The following is a 25,597-nucleotide window of genomic DNA, read 5'->3' on the forward strand; positions in this document are numbered from 1 at the left end:
TAAATCAAGCCATTACTGGCGCAAAAACGTGAAGGCAGTGCTCGTTTGGGTCGCGCTCGGGCTAGTCTCGCGAGGTTTGACGCCGTGTCGCAAGCGGAGTTGCCTGCCTTCCACCCGGGGCGTCGAAAGCAACCCCTTTAAAAGACTTCGTGCGTGCAATCAAACGGGGATTTTGCAACCTTTCGCAAGACGACAAGCTGAAGTTGAAAGTTGTCCCACAACGCGAGGGGAAGGAAGAGCCCGTTTCTTTTGTGGTTTTTGTAACTTTTGGGCAAGTTGAAGTCCGGCTGCAGACCAAGAGAGTTTCCGTCGAGTCGATAGTCGGTGGTCGGCAGCAATGTCGCAGAAAGAGAGACCCAAGTTTTACCTACAGGAGGTCAACAAAGCCATATGGGAAGTCCCGGAACGCTACCAGAACCTGTCTCCGGTCGGCTCCGGTGCCTACGGATCCGTTTGGTAAACAACTGCACTTGTTTTTTTTTTTTTTTTTTTTTCTTTTTTACTGAATCACACAGTTGGAGCTCCCCCCCCCCCCCCCCGCCCATTCATTTCAACGAGGCCTACGCTTGCCATGCTAAAGCTCGCTAGCATACCCTCAAACTTGTTTTTGGACGAGTTAACCAATTTGGAAATGCGAAGCGGTCACATATGGTCGTTTCACATTGTGTATTGTACGTTTGAATGTTGTTGCGCTGCTAATGGATTAAGTTTGCATTACGTAGTTGACGTCTGGATGCCGTGATGCTCGCGATAAAGCGGACCAAAGTGCTTAGAATGCATTGAAAATGTGCATTCAAGAGGATTTCATGTTATTGCAACAAAATATTTAAAAAAAAAAACTTTATTTAAATCGGGATGATTGTTAACTCCATGTTGACATTGGTAGCTTTAACTTGTGTTTTTTGTAGAAGCCCTCCATCAGTTTCTGTAGTGCTTGTCCTCAACTGAGTTGCAGGGAAACTGGAGCCTTTTCCAGTTGACTTTGGGCGACAGGCTGCGTACACCATGGAAAAAGCGATGTCGGGATTCGTAAAGACAAACATGCATTGCCACTCATAGTCACACTCAAACCAAGACAACTTGAAGTCCATCCATCCATTTTCTTTGCCGCTTATCCTCACAAGGGTCACAGGAGTGCTGGAGCCTATCCCAGCCGTCAACGGGCAGGAGGCGGGGTACACCCTGAACTGGTCGCCAGCCAATCGCAGGGCACATTGAGACAAACAGACGCACTCACAATCGCACCTAGGGACAATTTAGAGTGTCCAATTAATGTTGCATGTTTTTGGGATGTGGGAGGAAACCGGAGTGCCCGGAGGAAACCCATGCAGGCACGGGGAGAACATGCAAACTCCACACAGGCGGGGCCGCGATTGAACCCGGGTCTTCAGAACTGTGAGGCCAACGGTTTACCAACTGAGCCACCGTGCCGCCAACTTGATATCTTCAGTGAAATTCACAAATTGGTCCAATGTGAGAGAAAAAAAAAAAAAACCCACACAGCCACAGGAAGACCATGCAAACTCTACACAAGAAGGCCAGAGCTGGGATTTAAACGTAGAACCTCAAAACTGCAAGCCAAATGTTCTAACTACTGTTTCAGCGTGATATTTAAAATAGAACAATGAATTTTTTTTTTTTTTCCACACTTCAAGTAATTTTAGGTACTGTACTTGCTGCATTATAGACGGTTTTCGACTGACGTCGCACACCTCTGGATTTAGAACGCAGGCACCATTTTGGTTTGGTGAATTCGCGTAAACAAACCGTAACCAAGCAGGAATCATTTCAGAAAGGCGTATGAATGGGGGCGCACTGCTATGTTACCGGTTGCTCAAACGAAAGTGGGCGTTTGTAAAGCGTCTTTCTTTCGACTGCCAGCTGTGATCAAGAACCAGTGACCAGTCGATGAAAGCACACTTCTTGTCGTAACGGTTTCTTGAAACCACATCTAATGAGCCCCAAAGGCAATAGAGTGAACGGCGTGTCATAAGAGTGAACCCATCCAACGTGGCCAGGTGCCCCAGATGGTCGAAAACACGTGGTCGAAAACAGTCTATTCTCATGTTTGTTAAACCCGTGCTCCAGTCGTGTGGTATGTCTCTTTTCCATCTGGTGTGTTCATTTGGGGAAGTGGTGACATTTTGAATATTTTCTGCTGATGTTCCCCTCCTTCCAACCACACACACACACACACTGCTCCTTCTTTCAGCAAGAATTTTTAAATGGCTGTTCGTAAATGTTTGTTTTCCCGCAGCTCCGCTTACGACGTGAAGAGCGGCTTGAAATTAGCAGTGAAGAAGCTGTCCAGACCCTTTCAGTCCATCATCCATGCCAAGCGCACCTACAGGGAGTTGCGCTTGCTGAAGCACATGAAACATGAAAATGTGAGTCTGCTGTTTTGTTTCCCCTCGTGTTTTGTATTTTGGAAGGCCGTGAGGTTCAAGGATTTCGACGAATTATTGACTCAGTTATTTCAGTGGAAGTTCATGCTTGTTAATGCTGGGCAAAAAATGCTTGGATTAGAAGAAAAAGCTTGTTTGGTATCTAACTGATATGAGTTTGTATCAAAACCGTGCTGCATGAACTGATGACGACTGCTTGGATGAGAAATAAAACTTCTAATGCCAAGATCAAAATTAAAGACAAATGGCTACAGCGGCTGAAATAAGTATTTGACACTTCACAAATTTTTTTTAACTGAATACATTTCCAAAGGTGCTATTGACATGAAAATTTCACCAAATGTTGGGAACAACCCAAGTAATCCATACATACAAAGAAAGTAGAACAAATAAGCTCAGATCTCAAATTGCGTGTAATGTGAAATGGCACAGTGAGCCAATATTGAACACGCCAACTGATATTTATTTAATCAGTCGTGATTTTTCCATTTATAGGTGGAATTCTGTCTTATTAAATTGCATTGATTAAAAAAAAAAAAAATATATATATATATATATATATATATATATATATTCTCCGTTTTTATGCAATATTTCGACCATAACGTGTGCCAGAATCCACACCCGTTCATTTTCCGGTCCGACTTTTGCAAGCGAGGTGGAAGATTAGATACATGTCTGTTGATTGGTCGAATCTGTTCCTCCTGACCAATCGAAACGCTTGTTGTATACGAGGCAGATCATGGGACCGATTTCAAGTGAAGACGATGGCGGTGCTCGAGAGGAAAAGATGCCTCTCGAGTGAAAGAAATTGATCGATATGTCAAAAATAAGTTCCGATGGGATTGGATGGAATGAGAAATCATCGATACTGTTGGAAAGAAGGAAATCACCACTCTGTTAAGCGACTTCATTCGCAAAGTTGGTCGACCCGGTGAAGCATTGTGCACATGGGGTCAGGATACGATTGACTATAGATCAAGAGGTTCCAAACCATTGGAACTTCATGCGAAACGACAAAAACACGTCAAACGACTGAAAGCAATGAAAACGAACTTTTCTATAGCTGGTACATTAATATGTCAACCCAAGGCCAACAATCAACTCCAGTTACAGACAGGGTAATCAATAACGAGGTGAGAGTTCAGAAGCAGTTACTTGTAAAAAATTTCTCTATTATTCACTGATAATGACACATGACGTTAATAATTGCCAAATTCATGCGTTTCAATGATTTATGAAAACAAGAAATTAAAACATTTTTTAATGGATACATTATACACGCTATGAAAGCATGCTTGCATGCCATGATGCAAATCTGAATTCAATTTAGTAGTTTACTTTGTTGAATTTGTATTTGAATTTGTAATTTTTTGGTGTAAAGGTATGCACCTAAATAATGCACAATCATATTGTGTGAATTTTGAAAACAGAATAGCATTTATTTATAGATGTACTAGATATATTTCATTCATAATACAATTAATAAAATTTCCACGTTAAAATTGGTGATCATCCTTTGATCATGCTTGCAGGCCCCGGCTAATTTTCAGTCTTTTTTTTTTCATTGAGTCAAATCATGTTTGTTTAATACAGTGGTACCTCTACTTAAGAACGTCTTTAGTAATGAAAAATCCAGGTTCCGAAAGGCTTCGGGGAAAAATATTGCCTTTGGTTAAGAAGGAAAATTAAGGATATGAAAGGGGGAAAAATAAGGCGCTGGATTTGCAGCCCCCCAATTCCACCGAACATAAACATCGCATGTCTTGGTGAGTGTGGTGCGATCAGGCTGCTCTCCCATTGGCTTTCACCGGAGCATCTTTCTGGCATCCCATTGGCTAGGAGAGGCGCCAATCTTTACCCATGATGCTTTTCATTTCCTTTGGACACTCAAGCGTCCCAGAATCACACAGTTTCACATGCTGTCACAAGCTAGCACACATTGTAAAAGCACAACTTTTTGATGAGTTTTTAGTTCGTTTTTTGCAAGTTCATTCATTTTTATTCACCATGGGCTTCAAAAAAACGTGAATGGAATTGAGTTGTGTGTGTGCGTACATTTTTACGTATGCTTTTTCTCTCGGCTGTCAAATGTTTGCCTCCTCCTTCGTCCCACACGATTCTTTTTGCGTGTTACTCACGCTTCTCTTCGCATAGTCGCCGAAAGGTAAAGGAACATAACTTTTATTATTCTTTACATTATGTACTTTGAATGCTTGTTTTTGGTGGGAGGTGGGGGGTCGGGGGCTTGGAACGGATTAAGCTATTTACATGTAAAAAAAAACAAAACAAAAAAACGCTTCTACTGACAAAAAATTCACATTACAAAATGATTTCCGGAACAAAATAATTTTAAAAGTAGGGGACCACTGACCTCAATACAAAAGCCTTTGGTGCAATGACGGCTTCAAGATGCCTCCCGTATGGAGAAACTAGTCGCATGCATTCTCTGTTGTAATTTTAGTCCATTCCTCCACACAAACAGCCTTCTTAAAGCTTCTTCTTTTATAGACCTTGAGTATCAGTTCTTTCCCTCGATTTTTTTGATTGAATTTAAGTCCAGTGATTGGTTGGGCTATTCTAGCAGCTTCATTTTTTTTCTTCGAAACCAATGGAGAGTTTAGCTTAGCTTAACAGTATGGTATGGAACATCTTGTTGATAAAATGTCCACCCTCGTTTCATTTTCATCATGCTCACAGATGGCAGCAGATTTCTCTCAAGAATGTCTCTATATCAATGTTCCCTCTAATTTTTGACATGTCTGAGGAAACACACAAAGCCCGTGAGCACCCTCTTTGACCACTGTGAGCAACTGTGGTCAAAATCTCACAACACATGGCCGCTGTCATCCTGTCCCATGTGCAGAAAAACACCCCCAAAGCATGATGCTACCACCCCCATGCTTCACAGTAGGGATGGTGTTCTTGGGATGGAACTCATCATTTGTCTTCCTCCAAACATGGTTAGTGGAATTATGACCAAAAAGTTCCATTTTGTTCTCATCTGACCACAAAACCTTCTCCCATGACTCCTCTGTATCATCCAAATGGTCATTGGCAAACTTAAGACGGTCTTTGACATGTTCTGATTTAAGGAGGGGAACCTGCCGTGCCATGCGTGATTTCAAACCAGGACGTCTTAGTGTATTACCAACAGTCACCTTGGAGCTCTTTTCAGGTAATTGACCAAGTCCTGTCGTGTAGTCCTGGGCTGATTCCTCACTTTTCTAAGGATCATTGAGACCCCACGAGGTGATAACTTGCACTCTGATTGAGATTGACTGTCACGTTTTGCTTCTCTCATTTTCTACTGATTGCTCCAACAGTGGACCTTTTTTCACCAAGCTGCTTGGCAATTTCTCCGTAGCACTTTCCAGCCGTGTGGAGTTTTACAATTTTGTCTCTGATGTCTTTGGACAGCTCTTTGGTCTTGGCCATGTTACAAGTTTGAGTCTTACTGATTATATGGGGTGGACAGAACCCTTTATGCAGCTAACAACCTCACCCAGTTGCATCTGATTCAGGATAATACATAGAGTGGAGGTGGACTTTTAAAGGCGGACTAACAGGTCTTTGAGGGTCAGAATTCTACCTGACAGACTAGCGTTCAAATACTGATTTGCATCTGTATCACACAACTAAATCGTTCACACATTGTGATTTCTGGATTTTTCTTTTTAGATTATCTCTCTCGCGATGGACATGCACCCACGATGAAAATTTCAGACTCCTCCATGATTTCTAAGTAGGAGAACCTGCAATAGAGCAGGGTGTTGAAATACTTATTTTCTTCACTGTATATTTAGTGAGGAAAAATTGTGACACTTATTTCTGCTTCTGTATGTCACGCTGCTGCCATCAAATCTTACCGTACCTTGGTCAGCTGCTGGCAGCACTCTCAGATATCACCATGTCCCGCATTTTATGATCACTGGGCTTTATCTTGATAAATAAAACACCATCATGGAGGCAAGACCAGAAAACATGGTCAAAACATCATCACTTGATATACTTGTTGCCATAGTCACAACAACAACAATGGATTGTGGCAATGTGCGTTGGGAAAAACAACAACAATATGAAGGAAAACATATGTGCTGTTGTCATGGAGTGCTTGAGAGATGTTATGATGTTTGTTCAAGGAGGGCTTGAGGTATGTTCACGTACTTGCAACAGGCTGGCAACATAACTTTATGTAGCCAGCTTGTGCCACCACTATTGTTTGCACATCATTGTCGTCGGTCTGTCGAAACATGCTCTCAACCTTTGGTAAACATTAGCGTCTAGGAGTGAAAAATTGCAACAAAATGCAATATTTGCCACAGTGAGCCAGGGAGGCAATGTGCTAGGTGTAATTTCCAGTATTATTGGTCGACGTTCATGTGCCCTTTCACTCATATGTCACACTACACAGAAGATTTCCAAAAGATCAAACATGGTATGCATTTATTTTGGACATCGTAGGGCCCAATTTTTGGTCGTGAATTATTTTACACTGCAGGAAATGTTGTCGTTCCAAATCTAGGAAATTGGTTGTGACATTAAATGGGCCAATGTTGGGGTTGAATGTGCTTTTTGTGTGATCTCAGCGTCAGACAACCAGAACAACTGCAGTCGAGTCATTGCCTTCACAATGAAATGACCGGAATGTCTGAATCTTTGTCTTGGTGTTGATTTGATTGGACACCTTTGTTTGCAGGTGATTGGCCTCTTGGATGTTTTCAGCCCTGCCACTTCTTTGAAGGAGTTCACAGATGTGTAAGTCAAATTAATTCATCTTGATTTAAACTCAAGTCACGTGTGTTGATACCAACTTTCACTGCTGGTGCCGCCTCATTAGCATATGTGCATAAAAGAGACAATTTTCGTTGTACAGTTTAAGAGTTTCTAAGTATTATAATGGTGTCTCTAACATAGTTTCGTCAATACCCATACTTTATTTTTGTACTACCATATAAAAAAACATCTTGAGTTTTTTTTTTTTATGTTACGAAAAGAAGAGAAGACAAAGTCACATGCACACTTTACAAATGGGCTGGTGATTGCTTTCTTTTACATTCATTTAATATCAACATGCAAGCACAAAACGTAAATGGGGGAAGTCTGTGGTGAAAACCGTGACTCAATGAAGCAAAGACGGAACTTCGACTGTTTAGACTGCACAGACTGCAGCGTCTTTCAAACGTTGTATGACTATACGGACACTATTACATCCTACATCAGCTTCTGTTAAACCATCCATATAAATACTTAGGTTTCCTGTAACCCGACCGACCGTAAATATTCAAAAGCAAGTAAAATTGCGTAGTCTAGGCAAGGGAAGTAACCTGGGTCCTGTCTCAAATATTAACCAATGATGAAGTGATTTTCTGGCCGTCTGCCTCACGCTATCGGCTATCATGGCGGACAGCGTGCCGTTTGCTTTCTCGCTTATTTTAAATGGCGAATACATCGTGAAAAATAAGTTGAGAAAGGTGAGCCCTTCTTTAACACTCCAGAATACATTCAAACAAATTGGAGAAGAATTTGGAGATCATATGCTGTCTGAGATAAAAGCACTGTGACTGGGGCAAACGCACGGTGGCATACAGTGTGAATATTGTGGTGAGACATTATAAATATGAGCGTTTCGCTGTGGCGACCCCTAACGGGACAAGCCGAAATAAACTTACTTTATTACAGTTTGATGTGGATCTTAGGGTAGTGATTTTTCAGTGAGGAAAAATGCCACTGCTGAACAGCCCAAAATGGATGCATTTGTCACTCTGATGGCAGCTGCCAAGGAAAAGTCAAGGCTTTTCCTTCCCTTTTAAAAAAACGGTGATCTGGAAAACAACTGCCTTTTTAAAGTGTATGGAATGTCTAATTTCTAACGCAAATGATCTTATCTAGACGAAAATATATGTTCAACTGTTCCATAAAATGCATATCCTGTTCGATGTCTTTACCAAAAAATATAAATGTTTATGATTTAAAGTCCGCCAACTTTGACCTAGTTTCTTTTGCCTGCAAAACAACTCATTTCGTTGTCAGACCTCTGATGTCGCAAAATCTGGAATGGGCTGTTTTGGAACAACGATGAGCTGGGAGTCTTTTTTTTTCACGCCAAAGAAAAACCCTTTCGTGTCAAGAATTCCTCAGTGATTGTAAGCTAAAACCAATCCGTAAAAACAATTTATTATTATTTTTATTTTATTTTATTATTATTATTAAAACTGTGCCAAGCAAATATGAGCATTCATCGGAGATGACACACTGACACACTGTAGTATTACTTATTTGTGAAAATATACCAACTTGGACTGTCATTGGCTTCTGTGTGTTTTGGTGCCATAATAAGCATTTTACACGCAAAGTAGTTGCCGCAATTGTCGCGTACCAAATCACTAAATATACAGCGTTTGCATCATTTCAAAACAAGACACAAAACTTCGTATATACATTCGGAATATCGAAGCCTTTGATATATATGCGTTTATGACTAACCAAACCAAACAAGAACTTCACAAACGCTTCCCAGTCGATACTTCCAACACGAGGCATATCTTCCACGATGGGTCTGACTGCTGTGTCTACTTCTTCATCGCCAGCTACTTTGTCTGAATTCGAACGTGTGTGCTGTCTAACTGGCTCAAATTGATAACCTTTAACGCCTTCATAAAGTTTATATTCTTCACCGTCTTTGTGGCACCCTTCAGAATAATGTTCAGCACTCGAAAAATGCCTTTTATCGGAAAATTCATCTGCATTCTTACAGTGTATTCCTACAGGATCCGGCGTAAAAACTGTGCCAAACAAATATGAGTGTTCATCTGAAATGTCACGCTGTGGCAACCCCTAACGGGACAAGCCAAAACAAAACTTTATTCCTACGGGATCAATGTTGTTGTGACAACGTCCTCGGTCACGACCCTGATCGGCTGTTTCCATTTCCGTCTTTTTCCGGCAAATCCAGCAATGTGCGATCATTTGTTGCAGATAAGCAAAAAATAAAAATGTTTCCTTCATAACGGATTTAAGATTCGTATTCAGCATAAAAACTGTCTAATATTAGTAAAACGGTGAATTGCGGTCCTTCCATTCCCTTTAAAAAAGTCCTAGAAGAGGTTGACCGAACCAGCGCCTCATTCCCAAGTTCAGTATCCAAAAAAAAAGCTACATATGTTGTCCAAGTATGCACATCAATGATTTTAAATCATTATTGGGATGTTGAAAATGTGAAGAAATAAACATTTATATAATGTATAGCTAAAACCTAAGCTACATTAACACACTGAATATATTTATTGGTAGTATATGGGCCAAAATATTTGCAGAATATCATGGAATGGATCTTTCCAAAAAGAAAAAATTCCTACCCATTAACTACCTACTCTTTTTTTTTTCCCACTCTTGTTACTGGAAACCAAACTATTTTTATCGATGGCCTTCTGACGGTGTATACTAACAAAGACAATTAGCATGTTCAGTAACAACAAGCTCTGGTTCACCATCAGACTTGGCCAACTTCTCCAGGCGAAAGAGGACACCTATTGAAGTGGGGGGACAGAGCCCAGTACAATCAGGCCATCTGAAAAAAGGAACCAACATTAACAAGAAAAATCTTGCGGAAAAAGTGGAAAATCAATCTAGTGTTGACGACTCGTTTTGCCGAGCATTACAATGGAACTTTCCGATGGCGATCTTGAGCTCGGCCCCCATTACCCATGTCCCCCGAGCTTCGAAAATGGCGATTGAACTGAACATTTGAAGTCGATTCTCTATCGGGTATTCCAGATAATATTGGGGTATGTTTTTTGCCAAATGCATCAGACTTCTCCAAGAGAGTTCTACAGAGAGTTCTCAACTATTTCACGCAACGATATGTACACGGAATTAAGATTTTGGACGGAGCAGGACGCAATGTCAGAGTTACAGTAAAACGTTGGCGATCGATGCAAAAAAAGTTTGACGCCTCACAAACTTCATATTGAAATCCAACAAGATCAAATAGTGGAATCGTACTGTGCATGTAAAGCAGGGTGAGCACTTTTTACTTGGAAAGATCACAAGGAATATCATTGTCGTCTTTATAAGTGAATGGGTGTATTCATTTCTCTTGCGTGACATCACGCATTTACGTATCCCTAACCCGACTCGTCGGCATAAAACATGACAGACTTCATTCAGCAGGTCAGTGATATGCTAACAAAGTGAAAGTTCTCCTGCAATGTATAAAGCACTGATAATAATTCAATCAAACTCAGAGAAGATACTTTTCCCTCACTTACCTTCGAACATACACCCTTGTGTTTGTTGACATTGTCCACACTTAGTTGTACGTGCCCTCTTACGCGAGCCTTAATCCATCGTAGACACTTCGTCAACCGTGTTTTAGGCTTTGGAAAATGAATCAACCGGGCCCCTTGTAACCTCGCAGGATATCTTTCATGAGAATTGTACGTCCAAGCGCATCTGTGAACCGTTTTCTTTGTAACATTAACTTTTCCAAGCGTGCTACTGACAACCAGCATTGCTTGTGGGACAATACGGCGAGAGGGGCGTGTCAAGGCAGGGTTTAAGACAATGCGGTTATCTGATTGGCTATTATTGTACGACTCATTGACAGGTTGGGAAGGTCCATCCTTGGGAAAGAACAGTAAAGGCCTATCTGATGACTTGAATATCCTCTCCCGCAGATTTGAAAAGGACTCTTTCTCACTCTTTACAAAGCCAGCCGCACCACCATTGACATACCCCCTCCTGTGTTGACAATTCACAAACAGGACGTGAAAAACGTGTCTCGAAAGGTCACATGACAAAGACCTTCTGGGGTCAGTTAAAGTTTGTCTTTTCATTGTTTATAATGTTATGTAATACATTAAGTAACTTCCAGTAAGTTTTCAACCATTGTTTTGGCAAAAAAAAAATTTTTCTTTATGACGCATGAGACTTCATCTGAGAAACCCGGAGCTCAAGACAGCAGGTGTGGTTACTCTATCCACTGCAAGGGCTACCAGAAAGGACATTGCTATTGAGAAACGCAGCATGGTACACTTCAGCAACGTGTTGGAATATAAGGAGGAGGCGGATTTCGGTGTACAGGAGCACCCAACCAAACTTGGCATCATCAAACCGTACGTTTGAACAAATCACGAGGTTGGAACCTGACAGTGATGACAATGAGCAGCCAAGCAGCAGCTGTACAACAGGAAAACTGGCCGCTGGGTCCATGTCAAAAGCACGTTTTTTTTTTTGTGTTTGTTTTTGTTTTTTTTTTTAAATCCAGTCACGTCTTAAAATTATTTTTGAGCACTACTAGACATTTTATCTTCATATATGTTTCAATGACACGTCACAAGCTTGTACATAGGATGACGTGTTCCAATATATTGCGTGCCCCTTGCTTGAGTCTTTGCTGTGTCTGGTTTTTCCTATCAGTAGAAGTACGTATGACAGTACTGAAAAGTACTGCGTGTGTCTTTTTTTCCTATTCCTCAGTGCATAGTCATCATGATAGTTGTAGATACATACAAGGAAATGCTCACCTCTGCGCCGCGGCATTGTGGCGCTTGCAAGAGTTGGTTCTCTTCCAGCAATTGAGGTCCCGATGGCTGTAGCAAAAATAGTTGGCACCGGAGCGGGTTGCAGCTTCTTCCCCTGTAACCAATCTTTTCCACTAAGTCTCTCTCAAAGCATGCCGATTTGAAGTGATCAGCACAAGAGTTTGGAATGCCCGCGATGCACCCAAAGCTGATCACGTTTATTCCCCTGTTGATAGTCTTTCTTTCTCCGACTGGCTACGTATTCCTTTTTCACTTGGAAAGACCAAAACACTCTTGCCAGTGCCTGAATTATTTGTACACCCAAATGCTGCACAATGGACCATCGTAACATCTTTAAACCATACAACAGCAAATATAGAAGGAAGGATAAACTGCATGGAACAATAGCACACAATGCTGAATGAACCGGATATTTGACTCGTGTAATGTCGCACGACCTGAAAGACAAACACTGGATGGCTTGGAATGCAAAAGGCCCATTCTGCATTATATTTATCAATTGAAGTGCTTTATATCTGCTGTGTGATCTTTTCAAAATGGCAGATGTGGATTGTGTGTTTATCGGCTGTTACCCGTGCAGTGGCTGTGCACGGGTAATCAATAAAGTGTGCTGTGGGCAAGGCATTGCTGGAGAGGGAAGTCACATAGAGGGGCTCGCTATGAGTGGATGAGAGCCCCAGTATTTAATTATTGGCCGTTGGATGAAGAAAACCCTGATATACGCTAAACTGCCAAATATTGGCCCTGATAATCGGCCGCAGGCCACATGGAGACAGACAACAGTCACACTCACAATCACTCCTAGGGGCAATTTAGAGTCTCCAATTAATGTATTTTTTTGGGATGTGGAGGGAAACCGGAGTGCCTCTTTCAAAAAGATTGTCCGCGAGCTTGTACGGGCTCTGTATACAGTCAAATCGTCTTTCTGTGTGCAGTCTAAAAATAGCCTGCAGAGGCAGAATTCTGTGGCAAGGCTTCTCGGTATCAGTTGCAAGAACTTTTCTTCCTATAGGAGTGGGAGGCTTCTATTTGTGTCCTAATTTTCCAAGGTGGTTCAAGTTTGCTGCGTTGTGCTGCTGTGAACACATGCCTTTTATTGTATTCATGTGCCATTTTTATATTTAATGTCACTGAGTTCTTGTAACCTACAATATTTTCTATGCATCTAATATGGGCGGCACGGTGGCGCAACTGGTTAGAGTGTTGGCCTCACAGTTCTGAGGACTGAGTTTGTTTCCTAGCCCCGCCTGTGTGGAGTTTTCAACGGCCACGCCGGCTTCCTCCCACATCCCAAAAACATGCAACATTAATTGGACACTCTAAATTGCCCTTCGGTGTGATTGTGAGTGGGGCTGTTGTCTGTCTTTGTGTGCCCTGGAATTGGCTGGCAACCAGTTCACGGTGTACCCCGCCTCCTGCCCGTTGACGGCTGGGATAGGCTCCAGCACTCCCTGCGACCCTCGTGAGGATAAGCGGCTAAGAAAATGGATGGATGGAGACACGTCCAATGTGTTTTTACCTTTACATTTCATTGGGATTATCAATCATCGATCTGATCACAAGATGGAGCCATGCATCCATTTAAATGAGATGTTCTTTTACTGTTTATGCACGTGTACCTCATACTAAATATCTTTCAAAAGTATTGTCCAATTGTTTGCAAACAACTGTTAGTGCTAGTCTGCTAAACTACATAACATTTTGTTGGCTGCGTGTGAGCCATATTAAAACTATGTGAACATACAGTGAAGAAAATGGGTATTTGAACACCCTGCTATATTGCAAGTTCTCCCACTTAGAAATCATGGAGGGGTCTGAAATGTTCATCGTTGGTGCATGTCCATTGTGAGAGAGATAATCTAAAAAGAAAAATCCAGAAATCACAGTGTATGATTTTTTTTTTTTTTTTTTAACAATTTGTGTGATACAGCTGCAAATAAGTATTTGAACACCTGAGAAAACCAATGTTAATATTTAGTACAGTAGCCTTTGTTTGAAATTACAATTAATTAATTAATTCCTGTAGTTGTTCACCAGGTTTGCACACACTGCAGGAGGGATTTTGGCCCACTCCTCCACACAGATCTTCTCTAGATCAGTCAGGTTTCTGGGCTGCCGCTGAGAAACACAGTTTCAGGTCCCTGCAAAGATTTTCTCTTGGGTTTAGGTCTGGAGACTGGCTAGACCACGCCAGAACCTTGATATGATTGTTACGGAGTAGGGATAAAAAAAAACGCTTACTTTCATAATCGGTTTTAACCGAACACCTGTAGCAAAAAAAAACGATTAACCGGTTTTAATATCTGTACCATTGTGGTGTTTACATAATTCACCCGCAGGACCTCGAGTTGGGGTGGGGGGTTCCGCACGGACTGTTTTTGTTGTTGCTCTTCCGGAGTGACGAGTTCACAGAGTTCCCGCCGTTATGCGAGTAGTGTTTTGATGTCTGCCAATAAAACAAGTTTTCTTCCTGTGTCCGACACTCCGCCTCCGACTCCTTTTCTCTGGCGCTACACCATCGATGGTAATAGGGTAGTTTGTATACAATATTGACAAACAAGCTTGTTGAATGTGGCTTTCAACAACGCACTCGTGTAAGTTAAATTTTTGTTCTTTTTTTTTGTAAAAATGTTTTAATGTTAACATTCTTGAAAAAAGTGGAAGTGATATTGAAAAAATAGCACAATGTGGAATACCGGAACCGGAAGAAATTATTGGAAATTTTAACCGATTTTGAAACTCCGATTACGGTTTCGGTTTTAAACAATCGAAAACCAGTTATAACCGATTAATTTTAACCATTTGCGATCCCTATTACGGAGCCACTCCTTGGTTTTCCTGGCTGTGTGCTTCAGGTCATTGTCATGATGAAAGACCCAGCCACGAGGGGGGTCTTCAATGCTCTGACAGAGGGGAAGAGGTTGTTCCCCAAAATCTCACATTACATGGCTGCGGTCATCCTTTCCTTAATACAGTGCAGTCGTCCTGTCGTCATGTGCAGAAAAACACCCTCAAAGCATGATGCTCATTTAAGAGGCCAAACCAGTTTAGGGCATTTTAGTCAATTCTTTAAATCTGTCATGAATCAACAGGTACCTTGTTACTCATTTAATGGGTGCAGACCTCAACAACATCGTAAAATGTCAAAAGCTGACCGACGACCACGTGCAGTTCCTCATATATCAGATCCTCAGGGGGTTGAAGGTGAGTTTTCTTTGGACTTTTCTGCCCTTGTGCATTTTGAAACAGGCCGCAGTGAATTAAACCCATATTAATGCACATCTTTTCTCAATATTGTCTCCTTAGTACATTCACTCAGCAGACATCATACACAGAGTAAGTGCAATGCTGTGATGTCCATTTGCCCCAGATTCACGATGTGGATAAATCTGTGTAAAGGTTAATGGAGCAGTCCTGTCGTAGGTGGCTTGTAAACAGCGAGAGGAGCGAATATGTAACGTTCGTCTCTGGGGTAGAAAAAGGACGTGGCCACATGCCCTTAAGATAACACTCCCCTTTATTTAAAAAAAAAAAAAAAGTTTCAATATTTAGAAACTTTTTTTTTAATTTCCTTTTCCCCCTGAGCCCAGATAACCTTAAGTTTTTTTTTTCCTTTTTTAAAAGCTCAACAGAAATTGTGAAAATACCTGGTCTCACTTTGGGGGAAGTAAATTCATGTAGACAAAACGATATTTGATAAATTGACACTGAAAATCTTCAGCAATTTTTCTGACATAAAATAACCTGTCAAGTTTATAACTTTGCAAAGCATGTGTGACCTGGAAGGACAACACCTGCGGTGCAAAGTTTTCAACATGTGGAAAAATGGCTATTTTTGCAAAGTTTAAACGGGCACATTATTGTTGTCATTGTTCCACTGGGATCCATTCTTGACATAGACAAAACAATATAAAAATGATTCCACTCACCTTGTCAGTTTCTCTACGGGATTTAAAGTTATATTGCTTTTTTGAAAAGTGGTCGCTTAGAGGTGGTTGATAAAGTTGCTAAGCTTTTTTAGACTAGAAATGCACTTATTGCAGCTTGTTTGCCAGTGCAAGAAATTAATATAAGTGAGGGGGAGGCGCCTTTACAAATTAACTTGAATTCACTATTGATGAATCTCCCCGCCCATCAACTAATAACTTATAAAAATTGACTATCATAAGAATTCTTGTTGTAAATAAAAAAAACAATTGTGGCCAGTGTCTTGCACACAACTAACAAAATTTTCCATAAATGTCTGTTGGCAGGATCTGAAACCCAGCAACCTGGCAGTGAATGAAGATTGTGAGCTCAAAGTGAGTTAACGTTCTGCAATCATCTACATGAAGCAAAAAAGGATTTTGTATGGTATTAAGCAAACTTAACTCCCTTTTGATCAACCACTGACCTGGCCATCAGATTTTGGACTTTGGCTTGGCGCGGCACACCAACGACGAGATGACCGGCTACGTGGCGACACGCTGGTACCGTGCCCCAGAGATCATGTTGAACTGGATGCATTACAACATGACAGGTAGGGCGGCGTCAAAATTGAGGATTATTTAGTATCGATACTCTTGTATCATGGCAACGTTCACACTGAAGGGTCTACAAACTCAGCATGCGGCACTTCCGCATCTGGGTCGAGGTTGCAGGCCATCTTTCGTTTGCTAGGCAAATGCATAGCGATAATAATGACAGCATCAAACACTTTTAAGTATAAGCCTGCACGTGTCTACTGTAATTCCATAAAGTTACCATAAAAGATGTATTACTATTATAATTGAGTTAACCAACCATCAGTGAAGGAATCAAAATATTCTCATCTGGTTTAATGAGCCATTCACGATGTCCCAAATATGTACAAACACATTCACCTCACCTTGGTCTTTAGAGGCCTTAGAAAAACAATCACAGCTATGACAAACTGCTGTCCATAAAAATGACATACAAATACAATAAAAAGCCTATATTGTCATGGTGTGGTGCACATACCATGATTTTGGGTTTTAGGAAATTATAAAACCCAACCAATAACAAAACAAACAAACAGAATTTATTACTGTCAGGAGGATCAATGTTCTCATGGTTTGATTCTTTCTCCATCCCCCCGTGAGTGACCCCAGCTTCGTGACGGCAGCAAAAAAAAAAATAAAAAAAAAATATATATATATATATATATATATATATATATATATATATTTTTTTTTTTTTTAGGGTTTTTTTTTTTTTTTTTTTGCTTTAGCTCACCTCGCATGTGTAAACAACGACAGTCCAGGAAAACACGCTGTCAGTGAGTTCCCCCCTTTTGAAGCGCTCACTTAAGAAATCTTAACAAACATGAGTATGAATGCTGCAGTAAAGAAGACAAAAACGTATCACTTTCATACGGAATAGGAGGCGGCCAACTTTTTAACAATGTCATTTTCGAAGTGCGTTTGCCTCATCTGCCAGTGGAGTGAAATGTGGAGCGGCATTTTCAAACTGTTTATGGAAAATATGACACCGAAAATACGAAAAGCAAGCTGAGAATGAGAAACGTCAACGAACTAAAATCCCACTGGCCGCACAGCAGTCACTTTTCACACAATATAGTTTGATAGCGAAAGCCGCCACCGGCCAAAGCATCGTTTCCGGGTTCGTCACGTCATCGTTAATAGCAAGAAGTCCTTCCAAGACTATCTTTTAAAAATAAGGCGGAAGAATTATCTTCAATAAAATCTCTGCAGCTGTAAAGGAGTACAGTTACACAGCGCCTTGAAGCCATGGCTGATGTGTGGAAGGACATCGGAGATTGTGAGTGTTTCTCACTGCCGTTGGACGAATCCACTGACGTGAGTGACACAGCCCAGGTCTGCATTTTCATACGTAGGGCGTTTAGTGAAAATGTTTGAAGTTAATTGTTTTCTATGTTGTGTTGTGCAATATTGGCTCTTGCAGTTATGCAAGGCACACAAAAATACATTTACACACAAAGAATCCTCAATATACTTAAAAATAAATGTTTTGCATTTTTGTAGTGCGTAGATCTTTGTGACTTGGTCATTCTATTTCATCATTGGTCTGAGATAGATCTTGGGGTAAAAAAGTCTGGGCACCCCTAGTCTAATGTTTCTACCGAAAATGCGTAATTTGTTGTCATGCATATCCCCAATTGCCTTTCTTTTGCCCCTATGTGACAGATTTTTAAAGCAATTATTATTAATAGTTTATTTCAATGTGAACGTACAATTCAGACTCTGGCCTCTGTCGTATATGGCTATAAATCAAATGTGTATCTCATGGGAGTCCAGTCTGGATGCTTAGGGTCGTGGTCATCCAGTTTATTCATTATCAAAAGGCAACAAACGTCACCGTTGTTCAACAAAGCAGTGAAAAGCAATTGCGGACGAAGGACCCAAATGCAGTAACTGGTGAAAAGAAGATGCTTTATAACTGATAAGTATAAGAAAATTTCACTTCTGGATGCACAAAATCCTTGAAATTGCCACAAATTCATCAGGTCTGAGGCCTACACAAGGGGCCATATTTACTTTGGTGAACACACTCCGTCACATGACATTGTGTATTGCGCGCATGTGTCAACTTCACAGACACATTCTGCTCCCCTAAGAAGTTGCATTTGTAATGTGAATGAATGAATAAAAAGATTGGCTTCAACAACAAATTCCCATTGGGTATCCTATGTGGATTTGTCAGTGTGGATGTAGCCGATGTGATGTTGACCACTTAATATTTTTTTTTAAAATCTCAGGTCTCTTCTTTCAAAATTCATAAAAGATAAAGAATGACATCACACGAAGGAACTTAACAACAATGGCTTTATCAGAATGTTATAAAAATTTGGGCAGAATAACATGGTGATCAATTTGTCTGATTGACTTCTCCTTGTGTGTGTTGCAGTGGATATTTGGTCGGTGGGCTGCATCATGGCAGAACTTCTCACAGGAAGAACTTTGTTCCCAGGAACGGATCGTATCCTTCACATGAGAGTGCCCCTCTAGGTGGTGGCGCAGTGGGCTGCGTGTCGCTCATTGTTTTGTAAAAGAACTTCTTTGTGCTCTTCTTATCCTTTGACACTTTCCCTTCCACACGTGAGGCAGCCTGAGGTATTGATGATTATTTCGGCGCACATTTTCTCACTTCACTTCATGCCACGTTCCCTCCACTTCGATGTTTCACCTGTGTGCTCCACTTAATGTGCTCGACACTGGGCGGTCTCAACTGGTGGGACGGAAATTTAACTCGTATGCTGCCAGCTGTTTTCAGAGCAGCCTAACTGATTTTTCAAAACCCATATGTGCTGTACTATAAAAACACTGAATCTTCACAAAGACATATATATATACTTTCTTCTCACCGAGAAAAAGTAATGTGATTCTCCCTTTGACCATTCTTTGGTAAACAGCAGTAGAACATTGGGACGTTTGACCAAAAATGGGCGTTTTGTGGAGAAAAAAAAAAAACATCAAGCAGTCGGGGTGAGCAATTTTAAGAACCTCACAATTTGATTTGATTCACTTTCAATTCTTTAGTGAACAATTTGATCCAAGTCCGCTTTGATTTAAATGCTCAAATATTGACTCAGTAAGAAGTAAAAATACACTAAAAAAAATACAAGGTAGTATTGACACCCATCCATCCATCCATTTTCAGAGACTCTTATCTTCACAAGGGTCATTGAAGTGCCTGGACCCTATTGCAGCCATCTCCGGGCAGCAAGTGGGGTCCACCTTGAACTCGTTGCCAGCCAATTGCAGGGCACACAGAAACAAACAACCATTCGCACTGACAATTACACTTCGGGGCAATTTAGAGTCTCCGATGAATGCATGTTTTTGGGATGTGGGAGATAACCGGCACAAGCATGGGGAGAACACGCAAACTCCACACAGGGGGGAGGGGCGGGATTTGAAACCTGGTCCCTAGAACTGTGAGGCTAAGGCGCTAATAACTCGTGCCACCATGTCTCCTCAATAGACAATTTTGAAATGATTTTTTTTTAGAGGCCACGTTAACATATCACATCGCTTCTAACCCTAAATTAGGTGGGAAAGTGAAACACTTATGTACTGAACAACTTTAAAAGTGTTTTTTTATTGAAATGATGTAAATAAATACAAAAACGTAAAATCAAACACTTCCACGGCCCTTCAATTTCATAGCTCTGTATGCAATAAAGATAGTGACTGAACTTGTAGCTGTAAAATTTTTCACTGTGAATATGGCGTTTTTCTGCAGCAAGCATTGGCTGACTAAACAGGTCATTTATTTATATAATTTTACAAGACATTATTGAAACTAAACCCTCCACTATGATAAGGTGACAGCACAAGGAAGGGGTGACTAAATGAATGACTAAATAAGCTCTGCTCTGATTGGAATGCCGTATTTGTTGCTTAGAAGCAGCTCAAACCAGCTCGCTTAAAGCCCCTAAATAATTACTTTTTATCATAAACATGGAAATCTGAGCTGCTCATTTTCCGATTTTGTGCCTTTTATTGCCTTTTGCGTTTAATCATAAACTCCATATATGTCAAACTTAAACTCGGGCTCATTCTGACCTTCTTTGATTTTAATGTTTATTGAGTCTTCTTTTCCTTTCGGCTTGTCCCTTTCGGGGTCGCCACAGCGTGTCATCTCAGATGAACGCACATTTGGCACAATTTTTACGCCGGATGCCCTTCCCGACGCAACCTTTCTTAGGGAGTGGAGGCCCCAGTGGGGTACGAACCTACAACCCCTGGTTTACCAAACCAGTGCTCTAACAACTGAGCTACGAACAAAATAGTTAAAAAAAAAAAAAAAAATCCCCTCTCTGGGCTTTGTATTTTCTCATGATATCAAAAAACATTTGAAACTTTTTTTTTTTTAAACTAGCCCATTTTAAGGATGGACTAACCATGAATAAATTTAAGTTAGTCTATTTTCATCTAGCGTTGTACAGGAATACACATCGATCGACCCCCAACCATGAGCATGCACATTTTCAAAAGCCGGTGTCATAGTTATGCTTTGCCTTTTTGTAAATGCTCCACCAGCCCGGGATCTGAAATAAACGCTTTGTTGCGGTCCACCAGTTGAGAAAGTTCCTTCCGTAAGGTCCCCGCGCCAGCGATTGCCTAGCCCTGCTCATCTTGCCGCGAGACCCGTCTCAGCTGGGCTGCTTCTTTTCATGACAGCTTTGACACTAACTGCTGAGCTGTAAAGACCCCTCAGGATATTTGCCTCTTACTTATTTATTTTTTTGTTCTCGCTCCCCTTCTTCCATGTCCTTCTTTTCCCTCCGCCCTTCCTCCTTCACCTTTCTTTATCCTTTGTTCTCATCCTCCTCCACCTTTTGCACCCTCATGCTTTCCTTGTCATTCTCCTTCGTCCTGCATCCTCTTTTGCCTTCTCTCCTCTGCTTTCCTAACCTGATTCATCCCCTACTACTCCTTTACCTTCTTTTCCCCCTGCACCCCTTCTTCTTACTCATGTCCTCTACCTCATCTATTTTTTATTCTGCCTCCTCCTTGTCCTCCTCTGCCAATTTTCCTCCTTTCCGTTCCTGTCCTTTTCCTCCCTCTCTCCTCATCCTTCGCCACCCTTCCTATTTTATTTCATTCCTTCCCTCCCTTCTTCCTCCTTTTCCTCTTCTCCACTCTCTCAATCACCTGTTTCAGCATCTGTTTCACCAACTTCTCTTTATCGTACACCACCCATTCATGCCGCTATTTTTAGCACCTTTTGGCAGCCGATAGCGCTGTGCCTTCACCATGCACCATTGTTTTCACATCTTATTCCTCCGCTCCCCCCTTTTTCTGTCTTCCTCCTTCACCACCTTCTTCTTGGCTTCATCCTCCACCTTGTTCATCTCCTCCTCCTCTATCTCATCCAGTTCTTCCTCCTCCTGTTTCCATTTCTCTAGTTAGACTTCCAGATGCGATTTGTCTGCTGTCTGTTGACACATTTGTAGAGTCGCGGCATGGCGGCGGACATGGCGAGGAGGGTGAAGACTCCCGGGCGGGCCCCGTCGTCCCACTGTCCTGTCTGTCAGCGTCTTCCTTTAACACTTGCCGATAGATATTGATCAGTTGAAGCTAATCATGCTGCTGGTTGGAACACCGGGGCCTGAACTCTTGATGAAAATTTCTTCAGAGTCTGTGAGTTGCCGACGTCATGCCTCGTCAAGCCTCGGCGACACTTTGTCCGTGCGTGCTACCCCACTGACCGCATGATTGCCTTGCGTAATCAAAACGTGATGGGCTGTTGGGAATCGCTTACTAGCATATATATATTGAGCCATTTTGTACTGTTTTTTTTCAATGTGAAACGATGTTACAATATTATATATACAGTTGTGCTGTCAACGGATTTTGAAGAGTAAAGAACAAGCAATAGTCACTAGAAGAGCGCAGCACATCACAACCCAGATGGGCAGAGTCCTTTGCTTGTATTAAATTTATAAAATATTCCCATCTTAAAACAATACATAGTCATAATTTATGTTAGATGCTGCAGTTTGTTGGAATTTTCAATTGAGCAGCCGACATATATATATATATATTTTTTTTTTTTTTTTTTTTTTTTTGTTTTGTTAAACAAAATTGACTTAATGCAGAACTCTTGGTGTGGCCTCTGTAGTGTACAGCGTCTTTGCGCTTAAAGTGTTAATGTCCGGAGAAAGGCTACAAGCACACATGCACGTCTGCAACCTGTTAAAAGATAAAGAGGCGCTGAGTGAGGTGTGGAAACATTTCTAACGGCTTCAGGACAGGGCAAGCATAAAATATAAATATAAGTAATATATATAATAATAGAAATACTAAAAATAATAATGTAGACAATATAAATAATAAATATGAAGTCTGCAAAGCCTGATTTCATTTACAATGTGGCCAAACATCAGAGTTGGAAAATTTAAATGTGACTGAGAGTGACACATTTAAACAACTTACGGTTCAAATTGGATGCTAACAAATGTAAATTATTTTGTATATAGCGGACGTCTGTTACATTTGACCTATTAATCACAAGTGCTGTTTGTTGATGAGAAAAGTCGAGAATTAAGCAAGCAACTACATTTAACAAAAACACATTTCTAAATAAGTATATAAATGTATTTTCTGTGTGCTCAGATATATGGAACCTTAATACATTGGCGAGGTATCAGATTAGACTCAGTTTCAGTTGCTACTCGAAATCAAGTCCTGACTGCTTGTATTGTGGTGCAAAAAAATTGACGGCCTACCTAGTTTTTGTACGTCTTCAATGTTTATTATGGTAGGTCACCACCGTCTGATGCTGATCCAATATTTTGCAAATTTGCAACAGTAATGATATGAGTCGTGGTCCTAAGCTATTTTTTCGTTTCACGTATGACTGCACTTTATAGACAACTCTATACTATTTAGTGATTCAGGAATGATTGATGATTCCCAACACAGCCAGAGTATGTTTGCAAGTGATGGATGCTGGCTTTATTCACACACGCACTGACTTGTCTTTCCTCTTGGAACTGCTTCCATTAAGTACTTTTGGCTTCCGAGCGTGGAGTAAGCTTCTCAGTGTAGAAACCATTACATTGAGAAGAGGCCTCCCTAACCAACTCTGCCCCTGTCGCTATACTCCCCTTGACAACAGTTTTGTAGACATAAACCAGCTTCAGCAGATAATGCGGTTGACTGGAACACCGCCGGCGTCACTAATAAACAGGATGCCCAGCCACGAGGTGAGCAGTGGTTCTCAGATTTGGGGTCATGAGCTGTAGCTTTGGGTTCTGCAAAATAGTTAGCAGCAATACCATTTTTTCTTTATATCATATCATGTAAAAAAAAAATATATATATATATATATATTGCGTAATTGATATATGGGGATCAGCACATCAGTAACGCAGCTATGATAAACCAGTTATTCCTCCTTACCTTGGTTTTGGGCCGATTAAAATCCTGGAAGGAATTAAAGTCCCATTTTATTTCAGATTAAAAGTCGGATATTTTTTTGATGGTAATGGCCCTTTTTTCATTTTTTTTTTTCTTTTGAGAAATCGTTTCCCCGGAAGTAAAGACATGTAACAGGAAAAAAAGTTGCAACGTTTTAATTCACCTGTTAAATTTTTTCCTTTCTTTAAGCATTGACTTAAATTATGGCTTTTTTCTAACACAGTGTTCCCTGTTATTCTCGGGGGGCTACATTCCTTACACCCCCGTGAATGAAGAAAATCCATGAATGATGGATGCAGTATTAATATACCTACGTATGATATGCACCGCATTTTAGGAACCGTAATATACACTTAAAATGTTTTACATTTTCTCCAAAATGGATAGCAACGCACAGGGCGTTGAGGAAGAATTGCATTTCACATCTGTAAACAGAAGAAGCTTACATTGTTCCACACACTGCCTGTGTAGGCAGGTCATTACTGACGATGTTGTGTCAAATCGAAACTAACAGAATAGCATAACTAGTAAATGACAAATAAAAGATGAAATAATTGACAGAAAACATGCACTTTAAACACTATTTACATACCACAAAGTGCACGTTTTGTGTCAACTATTTGAGTTATACCTATGCTATTCTGATTGCTGTGGTGTGATCATTTTCGTTTCGTTATGACACGGTGAGTGTGTAAAACATCGTCAGTAATGACCTGCCTACACAGGCATATGACCTTCTGCCGATAGATGTGAAATGCACTTGTTTCCTCACTGCCTCGTGAGCACCATCGTATGGTAACTTGGAAAAAATGTTGAAACACGTGCTAACATGTAACCAATGTGTTTAAGTGCACTTTGTTGGACAAGTCACACAACAAGGTTTGCAAATGTTGGAACTCAGAACTCAATGCAAAGCCCCATGTCTAATGTGGCACCTCATCTATTTAGAAGAGAATTTAAGACCTCCACAATCGTGAAAATAGGAAAAAAAAAAAAAAACTTGGAGGGGAAAATCCACAATTATGCAGGGCCACAAATGGTGAACTACGAATGGGCAAGGGTACATCATTACATTTTTTTTAATTCTGAAAAATGTGAATTTGTAATTGAAACTTTTGAACCTTTTTTAAACTCCCCAAAAATCACAAACTTTTTAAAATACTTAAATAATGATATGTAATTAAACTGGTCATTTTGGCTTGCAACATAATATTTTTGATTCTCGTGTAGCTACTATGGCTACCATATTATAACCAAAACATTGGACACAGCTCTTAGTGTAATGCAAGCAGTCATGTCATGTCATTATCCAAGCCGCTTAACCTCACAAGGGTTGCGGGAAAGCTGGAGCCTAACCCAGCTAGCTTCAGGCGAAAGGCGGACTATGCCCAAAACTGGTCGCCAGTCAGTCCAAGGGCAGATATCGACACCATCGCTGAGCGGGAATCGATCCCACGCTGCTCGCACCAAAGGCAGGCGTGTGTACCACTGCACCATCACTGACTCCATAATGCCAGCAGTGCAAAATTTAAAAACAACAATATATATTAATTAAATTGCGCTCTCTCGCCGCCTGTGGAAACTGAACGTTACTAGCGTTTGTAAATGCAGAATATTTGATAAAGCTCTTGTACTGGATCTCATTAGTCTAAAAGTTACAAGCATACATTATATATTACTTAAGCATTTCATTATATAATCTAGTTAGAAAAATATCTATTATGGGGGCTGACAC

General features: G+C 40.8%; 1 protein-coding gene across 2 annotated transcripts in view; it reads left to right on the forward strand.

Moving 5' to 3' along the window:
- The first annotated feature begins 28 nt into the window (after nt 1–28).
- mapk14a (mitogen-activated protein kinase 14a) overlaps nt 29–25,597 on the forward strand; it is a 30,945-nt gene continuing 5,376 nt past the window's right edge. The window contains exons 1-9 of one of the 2 annotated variants that reach the window (XM_061840360.1): nt 29–456; nt 2,258–2,387; nt 7,105–7,163; nt 15,043–15,154; nt 15,257–15,286; nt 16,204–16,251; nt 16,355–16,469; nt 18,839–18,910; nt 22,001–22,080. In XM_061840360.1, coding sequence (XP_061696344.1) covers nt 338–456; nt 2,258–2,387; nt 7,105–7,163; nt 15,043–15,154; nt 15,257–15,286; nt 16,204–16,251; nt 16,355–16,469; nt 18,839–18,910; nt 22,001–22,080 — 765 coding nt within the window. In that variant the 5' untranslated portion in view covers nt 29–337. Of the gene's footprint in view, nt 457–2,257; nt 2,388–7,104; nt 7,164–15,042; nt 15,155–15,256; nt 15,287–16,203; nt 16,252–16,354; nt 16,470–18,838; nt 18,911–22,000; nt 22,081–23,568; nt 23,649–25,597 lie in introns of both variants that reach the window. The other variant, XM_061840369.1, reaches the window with a different exon arrangement.

Source organism: Syngnathoides biaculeatus, chromosome 2 (genome assembly GCF_019802595.1).
Source record: "Syngnathoides biaculeatus isolate LvHL_M chromosome 2, ASM1980259v1, whole genome shotgun sequence".
NCBI lineage: Eukaryota > Metazoa > Chordata > Actinopteri > Syngnathiformes > Syngnathidae > Syngnathoides > Syngnathoides biaculeatus.